Source organism: Gastrolobium bilobum, unplaced genomic scaffold (genome assembly GCF_033153095.1).
Source record: "Gastrolobium bilobum isolate Gb01-03AN ecotype WA unplaced genomic scaffold, APGP_CSIRO_Gbil_v1 utg121197, whole genome shotgun sequence".
NCBI lineage: Eukaryota > Viridiplantae > Streptophyta > Magnoliopsida > Fabales > Fabaceae > Gastrolobium > Gastrolobium bilobum.
In genome coordinates this window covers 3,067-13,374 of record NW_026896156.1, presented here as the reverse complement: position 1 = coordinate 13,374, position 10,308 = coordinate 3,067, and the positions used below count along the sequence as shown (strand labels likewise).

The 10,308-nt window shown below is 31.8% G+C and overlaps 1 protein-coding gene across 1 annotated transcript; it reads right to left on the bottom strand.

Moving 5' to 3' along the window:
* Positions 1–3,700: 3,700 nt before the first annotated feature.
* On the bottom strand, positions 3,701–5,267 carry LOC133298065 (factor of DNA methylation 4-like). Its single transcript, XM_061497305.1, has 4 exons — positions 5,205–5,267; positions 4,702–4,955; positions 4,099–4,595; positions 3,701–3,873 (listed from the first exon to the last, which is right to left on the bottom strand). Exons 1-4 carry the CDS (start codon positions 5,265–5,267, stop codon positions 3,701–3,703), a joined length of 987 nt encoding a protein of 328 aa, XP_061353289.1.
* Between the last annotated feature and the right edge of the window lie 5,041 nt (positions 5,268–10,308).

The following is a 10,308-nucleotide window of genomic DNA, read 5'->3' as shown; positions in this document are numbered from 1 at the left end:
TGAAAATCCTAAATATTGTTTTATGATTATTGTGCAAATAACATCTTTTGTATATATTGGTTTTGTAATTTTATTTATTTTTAAATACAAAAGCATAAATAAATGATAATATAGTTTTTGTTTTTTGGAAAATGAGATATATATGAACTTCTACATAGATGAAATTTTGTTGATAAGATGTGACTAGGTTTTTTTTTTTGGATTTAGTTTATGGGTTAATGGGTCTTGGGTTTAGAATTTTTGAGTTATGATTAGGAAAAGACCCAAGTAGGTAGAGAGAAATTAATATATTGGATCGGAATGGATTAGATCGGTTTTAATCTACCAATCCAAAAACCAATCCAATCCAATTAAAATTTGCGGTTCTTTTTCAGTTTTTGATTTTTTTGTTTTTGGTTTATTCGGTTATCGGTTTTTCGGTTCGGTCACCGCGGTTTGAATCGGTTTAGATCAGTTGATGAACACTCCTATTTGAATCATCGCTTACTTTTTTTTTTATGTTTCTATATAATTTTTTCTATTTTTAAAATAATAGCATCCTTATATCGTAGTTGTAGGTTTTTTTTTACCTTTTTTCCCTTCGTTAATTAATTAATAATTATTTTGCCCCTTATCCAAAATTATCTACCAAACTGCCCCTCTTTAGTTGATTAACTTGAAGGTTTAATCGATTAAATGGTCAAAACTAGCAAAAAATTATTGACTTGAAGATTTAATCGATTAAATATCCCTGTTAATTGATTTAATCGATTAAAACTTATATTTAATTGATTAAATATCCCAAATGAGCGTGAAAGCATTGATTGAATGAGACAAACACAATATTGGAGGTTATTAGAATTTTGAATTTAATGTAATAGAAGTTGATTGCGATTTGTATTTAATAGGAGCTGATTGCGTCCTATTAAATACAAAACGCAATCAGCTCTTATTAAATACAAATCATAATCAACTCCTATTACATTAAATTCAAAATTCAAAATTCAAAAAACTTCCAATATACAAAAAACTGATTGAAGATTTTGCTAATCATTTTTATAATAAATATGCAAGACGAGAATGTTGATTGTAAAAAAAAAGTATTTTAAAAAAATCTTATAAAGTCTCTCAAATTCTAAAATATCTTTTAAAATTTCTAGGATTTTTTATATCAAAAAACTCTTTTAAAATCCTAATCCAATACACCCCTAAGACACGCAAAAATAATCAGAATATAAGAAAGGGATTGGGGTTTCTTCTTGTAGTTCCGCATTCCTCCTCTTACACCGTCACTTTATATTTTTCTCTGTTCTTCAGCTTTGGTTCACTTCAAAACTCGTCAACGTCATTGTGAAAGGGTGTTCCTCCAGCACAAGGTATTACTACTAATACTACTATGCTAATCGCCTCATCGCTTTCTTCTTTTTTGAAAAATTTCCTCGTTTAATCCTCAGCTTTGATTGAATGAAAGAATATAAGAACAAGGACAAAAGATTTTTCCTACTCGTGCCAAAAAAAGTTATTGGCAAACTGGAAATATCATTGAGCATGATAAATAATCGTTTTATAAGAATTATGTTGTAGGAAGAGTGATCGTATTAAGTGTCGTAATTTTTTTTTTCTTCAACTTTTTTGTGTCATGTTAAATGTTAAACGATGAATGAAAAATCTTTTTTTTTTTATTTTTTCTTGGCTTCTGGTTATTTTTTTTTCTTCAAGTTTTTGTGTCATGTTGGGTATGGCTCATATTTCGCATGCTGATGAAGCCCTAATTATCGGGGTCAGCAGAAAGGCAACTTGGGTTAGCAGTTTGGGCTTGGGCCCATGAATAGCTGCTGTTAGGGTTTTCTAATCCTGTTTATATTTTACTTGTAAACCGAGTGACTCGTAACTAGTGGCGGTGAGGAGAATATAGTACATTGGCTGAACCAGGGTAAATCATTGTGCGAATCTCTCTACTCTTATCTCTCTTTTTTTCCTTGATTTTGTGTCACTATCGATTTTTTTCAACACGCTCTAGTGTGTATGTGATTATCGACTTCATCATACAATTCTCATTTGCAGATGTCACATCAATCAGAACGTATACGTGAGTCTGACTTCAAGTACTACGAGCGTATATATATTATGATGATTTGAAGAATGGTTGCTTTACAATCAAAATCTCAAATTCAACATATAGGTGTCCCTTTTGCCTGGACAGGCAGGATTACTCCTCGAGTGAGCTTTTAAAACATGCATCAAGATTTGCCAAGGGTTCACATAGCAGAGAGATAGAAGATAGAGCGAAGCACTCTGCCCTTCAGTTATACATTGAAAGGTATCATGATGTGAATATTACATCCGAACCTGTTGCAAGGATCAATTATTTGTCTGGCCTTGGAAGGGTATTGTTGCTAACATTGCTACGGAAATTAAAACGGAAGGTATGTTGGAGAAAGTGGTACAAAACTAAGGGAGGAGTTTACCCTAAAAGGATTTCGCCCCTTGAGAGTTCATCCTCTGTGGAACCATAATGGACATTCAGGCTTTGCCATTGTCGAATTCAGCACAGAATGGGATGGTTTCACCAATGCTATTAACTTTGAAAGGAGCTTTGAAGCGGAACATTGTGGTAAGAAGGATTACTACAGTTTAAAATGCCGAGGAGATAGACTCTACGAATGGTTGGCCCGCGATGACGACTATCACATGAATAGTATAATTGGTGTTCACCTTCGTAAAAAAGGGGACTTGAAAACTGTTTCTGAAAAACAAGCAGATGACAAAAGGAAAACATCACAGCTTGTCTCGAGTTTAGCTAATACCTTGAAAATGAAGAATAAGGAGTTGGAATGGGTACGAAGCAAATATGATGAGATTGATTTGTCCCTGAACAAAGTGATAGAACAGAAAGAGGAGATGATTAAATCATTTAATAATGGTATGTTGAAACTTCAAATGAATTGTTCTAGTTCGTGTGTGTGTGTGTTTTTTAATTTTTTTAATAGCTTACTGTGTTTCCCTTAGTTGATTGGTGATGTTTTTTTTTGTATGATTATATCTATCCTAATAGCTTGCTGTCTGTTTTACTCTTTAGTGAATTATTCTAGTTCTTTGTGATTTTCTATCTTTATGGTAACTTACTGTGTTTGACCCTGTTCCATCAGAAATACAAAAGATGCAGCAGAGTGACCGTGATCATTTGGAGAAGATTCTTATGGATCATGAAAAAGCCAGATTGCGTCTGGAAGCTCAGAAGAAAGAGCTTCTGAACCGTGAGAAAGATCTGCAGAGGCGTCAAGAACGGAATGAAAATGAGAGAGAGAAGATATATCTGAAGAAGAAAAATGTAAACTATTTTGCCTGTGTAAATTTATCGATAAACGAGTAATTTTGTGTCAAATTTCAAACACCACACCTAATTTTAATAATTTTAAGACTGATGAACTTTTTTCTTCATCTTTTTTTGTTTGCAGAATGAGATGGCAATAATGGAGCAAAACAAGGAAAAATATAATAACTCAATAGGCCCCATAGCCTTATCACACCTAATTGAGTTATTATATTTTGCCTTGTTTTGCTCCATTATTGCCATCTCATTCTGCAAACAAAAAAAGATGAAGAAAAAAGTTCATCAGTCTTAAAATTATTAAAATTAGGTGTGGTGTTTGGAATTTGACACAAAATTACTCGCTTATCCATAAATTTACACAGGCAAAATAGTTTACATTTTTCTTCTTCAGATATATCTTCTCTCTCTCTCATTTTCATTCCGTTCTTGACGCCTCTGCAGATCTTTCTCACGGTTCAGAAGCTCTTTCTTCTGAGCTTCCAGACGCAATCTGGCTTTTTCATGATCCATAAGAATCTTCTCCAAATGATCACGGTCACTCTGCTGCATCTTTTGTATTTCTGATGGAATAGGGTCAAACACAGTAAGTTACCATAAAGATAGAAAATCACAAAGAACTAGAATAATTCACTAAAGAGTAAAACAGACAGCAAGCTATTAGGATAGATATAATCATACAAAAAAAAAACATCACCAATCAACTAAGGGAAACACAGTAAGCTATTAAAAAAATTAAAAAACACACACACACGAACTAGAACAATTCATTTGAAGTTTCAACATACCATTATTAAATGATTTAATCATCTCCTCTTTCTGTTCTATCACTTTGTTCAGGGACAAATCAATCTCATCATATTTGCTTCGTACCCATTCCAACTCCTTATTCTTCATTTTCAAGGTATTAGCTAAACTCGAGACAAGCTGTGATGTTTTCCTTTTGTCATCTGCTTGTTTTTCAGAAACAGTTTTCAAGTCCCCTTTTTTACGAAGGTGAACACCAATTATACTATTCATGTGATAGTCGTCATCGCGGGCCAACCATTCGTAGAGTCTATCTCCTCGGCATTTTAAACTGTAGTAATCCTTCTTACCACAATGTTCCGCTTCAAAGCTCCTTTCAAAGTTAATAGCATTGGTGAAACCATCCCATTCTGTGCTGAAGTCGACAATGGCAAAGCCTGAATGTCCATTATGGTTCCACAGAGGATGAACTCTCAAGGGGCGAAATCCTTTTAGGGTAAACTCCTCCCTTAGTTTTGTACCACTTTCTCCAACATACCTTCCGTTTTAATTTCCGTAGCAATGTTAGCAACAATACCCTTCCAAGGCCAGACAAATAATTGATCCTTGCAACAGGTTCGGATGTAATATTCACATCATGATACCTTTCAATGTATAACTGAAGGGCAAAGTGCTTCGCTCTATCTTCTATCTCTCTGCTATGTGAACCCTTGGCAAATCTTGATGCATGTTTTAAAAGCTCACTCGAGGAGTAATCCTGCCTGTCCAGGCAAAAGGGACACCTATATGTTGAATTTGAGATTTTGATTGTAAAGCAACCATTCTTCAAATCATCATAATATCTACGCTCGTAGTACTTGAAGTCAGACTCACGTATACGTTCTGATTGATGTGACATCTGCAAATGAGAATTGTATGATGAAGTCGATAATCACATACACACTAGAGCGTGTTGAAAAAAATCGATAGTGACACAAAATCAAGGAAAAAAAGAGAGATTCGCACAATGATTTACCCTGGTTCAGCCAATGTACTACATTCTCCTCACCGCCACTAGTTACGAGTCACTCGATTTACAAGTAAAATATAAACAGGATTAGAAAACCCTAACAGCAGCTATTCATGGGCCCAAGCCCAAACTGCTAACCCCAGTTGCCTTTCTGTTGACCCCGATAATTAGGGCTTCATCAGCATGCGAAATATGAGCCATACCCAACATGACACAAAAACTTGAAGAAAAAAAAATAACCAGAAGCCAAGAAAAAATGAAAAAAAGGTTTTTCATTCATCGTTTAACTTTTAACATGACACAAAAAAGTTGAAGAAAAAAATAATTACGACACTTAATACAATCACTCTTCCTACAACATAATTCTTATAAAACGATTATTTATCATGCTCAATGATATTTCCAGTTTGCCAATAACTTTTTTTGGCACGAGTAGGAAAAATCTTTTGTCCTTGTTCTTATATTCTTTCATTCAATCAAAGCTGAGGATTAAACGAGGAAATTTTTCAAAAAAGAAGAAAGCGATGAGGCGATTAGCATAGTAGTATTAGTAGTAATACCTTGTGCTGGAGGAACACCCTTTCACAATGACGTTGACGAGTTTTGAAGTGAACCAAAGCTGAAGAACAGAGAAAAATATAACGTGACGGTGTAAAAGGAGGAATGCGGAACTACAAGAAGAAACCCTAATCCCTTTCTTATATTCTGATTATTTTTGCGTGTCTTAGGGGTGTATTGGATTAGGATTTTAAAAGAGTTTTTTGATATAAAAAATCCTAGAAATTTTAAAAGACATTTTAGAATTTGAGAGACTTTATAAGATTTTTTTAAAATACTTTTTTTTACAATCAACATTCCCGTCTTGCATATTTATCATAAAAATGATTAGCAAAATCTTCAATCAATTTTTTGTGTATTGGAAGTTTTTTGAATTTTGAATTTTGAATTTAATGTAATAGGAGTTGATTGTGATTTGTATTTAATAAGAGCTGATTGTGTTTTGTATTTAATAGGACGCAATCAGCTCCTATTAAATACAAATCGTAATCAACTTCTATTACATTAAATTGAAAATTCTAATAACCTCCAATATCGTGTTTGTCTCATTCAATCAATGCTTTCACGCTCATTTGAGATATTTAATCAATTAAATATAAGTTTTAATCGATTAAATCAATTAAGAGGGATATTTAATCGATTAAGAGGGATATTTAATCGATTAAATCTTCAAGTCAATAATTTTTTGCTAGTTTTGACCATTTAATCGATTAAATCTTCAAGTTAATCGATTAAAGAGGGGCAGATTGGTAGATAGTTTTGGATAAGTGGCAAAATAATTATTAGTTAATTAACGAAGGGAAAAAGGGTAAAAAAAACCTTCAACTACGATATAAGGATGCTATTATTTTAAAAATAGAAAAAATTATATAGAAACATAAAAAAAAAGTAAGCGATGATTCAAATAGGGGTGTTCATCAACTGATCCAAACCGATTCAAACCGTGGTGATCGAACCGAAAAACCGATAACCGAATAAACCGAAAACAAAAAAATCAAAAACCGAAGAAGAACCGCAAATTTTAATTGGATTGGATCGGTTTTAAAAAACCGATCCAATCCAAACCGATCCAATATATTAATTTCTCTCACCTACTTGGGTCTTTTCCTAATCATAACTCAAAAATTCTAAACCCAAGACCCATTAACCCATAAACTAAATCCAAAAAAAAAAACTAGTCACATCTTATCAACAAAATTTCATCTATGTAGAAGTTCATATATATCTCATTTTCCAAAAAAAAAACTATATTATCATTTATTTATGCTTTTGTATTTAAAAAAAAATTACAAAACCAATATATACAAAAGATGTTATTTGCACAATAATCAGAAAACAATATTTAGGATTTTCAAAAAACCGAAAACCGAACCAATCTAAACCGAAAAAAATTGGATTGGATTGGATCGAATTTGAAAAAAAATCAAACCAAATGAATGAGTACATGATCAAACTGAAAGAATTGGATCGGATGATTTTTGCTTCCAAAATCGATTCAATCCAAACCGCGAACACTCTAGATTCAAATAATCTGTACCCGTGTAAACCACCTTGGGAGTTGTTGTGACTATAGTCGAAATGGTTTTGAGCATTGCTAAAAGGCCCGAACTCCCCTCAAAATTGTGAATGAAATAATTCCATAAACAGTTTATCTAGAAGTCAAGTTGTAGTAGAGAGAAAAGCTTATTACCTCCACCGACTGCGTGCAGTACTGGTTTCATTATTATTCTAAGCTTAAAAATTGTTAGGTAATTATATAAAGTTATTTTGAGAATTTTAAAGAAGGAAAGATAAAATAATTTATTATTAAGATGGATTATTGGGATAAAGAATAAAATTGATAAATAGAAATTTAGAATAATAATGAAACTAAAAAACAAATATGAGAACTCAAAAAAAGTTAATATATATTTAGCTTTTACTTTTTTTATTCATTATAACAAAAAGCTCTTTTTATAATAAAACCTTTTGTAAAAACATATTTAACTTATAAAAAGGTAAAAACAAAGCCACTCAACCAAATAGATGTACCAAAAACAATTTGATAACCCACCAATAACAGCCATGCCAATATTGATGAAGAAAATAGTCATAAAAGGTTTGAAATTGCAATAGATCTGATGATGGATAAAATGAAGGGAAATATTTTATTTATAATATCATATCATTCATATGTGAGATCACACCTAACAATCAATGCAAAGTCAAACAAGCCAATAAAGCATAACGCCCATAACTTTTAAGTGCAATTGGCAATTGCACAAATGCATTTGAAGACCTCACAAGCACGTCATGGGCATTTTAGTAAAATAGTAAACCATAACGACTGCTCTTTACTTTAGTGATTAGTCTTTTACACATTGTAACGAATACATATCGAAAGAAAGCCATCATGCAGTCTATAAAAATGGATCACTCATCAAGATAATCATACCGTTACTTCATACATGCAGATGCAATGATTCCATATTAAAACAACAATGTTGATGAACTAACAACCACTCAATATCCTCGACTCGAGGAAGTTTTGTAAGGAAATGTGTGTGGAAATTGATTTGAGAAGAAAATTAGTTGCAGGTTTCAAAGCATTGAAACAATATTTTGGAGTATGAAGGTCTGATCCGCTTAATTTAAAAGATTATTGTGATATAGCAAGATAATTTTTTAAAGAATTAATTTAATTACAAAAATTTTCAACAACACACTAATTTTCAAGAAAATAATTTAATAATTAAAAAAAATAGCGGTGTATTGGATTAGGATTTTAAAAGACTTTTTTGAGATAAAAAATCCTACAAATTTTAAAAGACATTTTAGAATTGGAGAGACTTTATAGACATTTTTAAAAGAGTTTTTTTACAATCAAGATTTCATAGGATTGGATTTTAAAGGATTTTAAAGGATTTTAATAGAATTCATAAGATTTAAAAAGACAATATGGATTTATAAGATTTTAAAAATTATATGAATTTTTAAAAAATATTCAAAATTACAAGAGTCAATAAAAACAAATAACAAAGAGATTAATAAAAAAAAAAAGTAAACTTAAAAATGAGTTGAAAATTATCTCAAAAATTACTAAGCAACAACTCTTCACATATCAATAAAATCTAATATAATTTTCTCAATGAGTTTGAGTTTGATTTATCATATGCATATTTTCATTGAATATTCTAAGAAAATTTTGAATATGAAATTTTTGGTTTAATTACATGAAAGTTTAGAAAATTTCTCAAAAAAATTTCAGTCGATACATTGAAACCTTAAATTGCTTTGGGGCTTTTGAGAAACAAGTTTTTAGTTATCTATTGACACAAAAATTATTTGAAATCGTTTCCTATAGTGAAGGAATTTCGTTCGTGAATGTATTGTTACGAAATATAGGGTTCATATTATGAAAGTTTCAATCTTTCTTTAAATTGATATTGTTTCATTGACGTAAAACGAAAATTGGTTTGAGTGTTTTAGTTTTCCTGTTACTTTTTAATACAAAAGTCACAAATTTTTGTGCCAAGAAAAACCGCGACCCATAGCTTGAAAAATCACTTTTTAAACTTCCAAAATTTCTCAAAAATGGCTCAAAAATAAGTTATTTTTGAGATAGGTTATATTAAAATCTCGTTGGTTTGTTGTTTCTGGGTTGTTTTGAGATGAAAATTGCTCAAAAATATGTTTTTTTTTTGTTTTGATGAAGCTCCCATGACGGAACCCAATTTCGAGCAGTCAACCTGTCAAAGTAAAAATTAGGGTGAGATTGTGAGAAAGGCATCCTATTTATATTTTTCACTAAAAAGTCTCACGAAATACACACCAATAAAAAATCCATTAAAATCGTCGGATTTGTGAATACCACGAGATTGTGATTCCATTGTTTAAAATCCTGATTGAATACCAACGGATTTGGACGGATTCTAAAATAATCTTTTAAAATCCTAATCGAATACCACGTGACTTTTTTTCAATCTATTAAAATCCTAATCGAATATCAACGGATTTTTTTTTGTCCAAAAACAGTCCATTAAAATCCTTTGAAGTCCCAATCCAATACACCCCATAACTGTTTCCTCCAATACCTTGAATACAATCAAATTGCACACGCTAAGTTCAACTTATAGCAAAAAAAACCTGTTTAGAAAGATATACAAAAAATCATAAATGCACGCAATACAAATTGTTAAGTGCTAACCTATAGTTAAGGAAGTGGCTCTCGCCTTGACAGGAGAATGAGCATCGGATTGCTAGGGTTTCGATCGTCAAGGCTTTGGTTTCTGAAAGTTTCATTTCACCACCGCGTCTATATCGTTACCTCATATACTGCATTTTCCATCGTACGAAATACTTAAAATTCTGTGCTTTTTTCAGTATGGATTAAAAAAATAAAAATAATCTGAGCATGTGTATGAGGAAGAAGGAGCTAAGATGGCGAACCTCGTTGATCTTTCTTTTATCTTGCATCGGTGAATCTGACTGTCAAGTATTGTACTATGGCTTTCTGATTCGGGATGAGGTTGAAAAGGGGGAGTAAGGTGAGAAAGAGGTTGAAAAGATAAGTTTTTTTCAGTGTAGTGTCATGCAAATAAGATGGAAAGATATTTGGAATCGAGGGTCATGACAACAAGGTATCTGAAACGGTTGGGTGTTATTGGGACAAGTGTATCAAAAAGTTTAATGGTAAACCTCAATT

Coding starts and splice junctions, on each gene's coding strand:
- LOC133298065 (XM_061497305.1), bottom strand. CDS start 5,267: ATGGCTCATATTTCGCATGCTGATGAAGCCCTAATTATCGGGGTCAAC. Junction 4,956..5,204: donor TCAACAGAAAGGCAACTGGG/GTTAGCAGTTTG, acceptor TCTCATTTGCAG/ATGTCACATCAATCAGAACG. Junction 3,874..4,098: donor GATTAAATCATTTAATAATG/GTATGTTGAAAC, acceptor CTATTCCATCAG/AAATACAAAAGATGCAGCAG.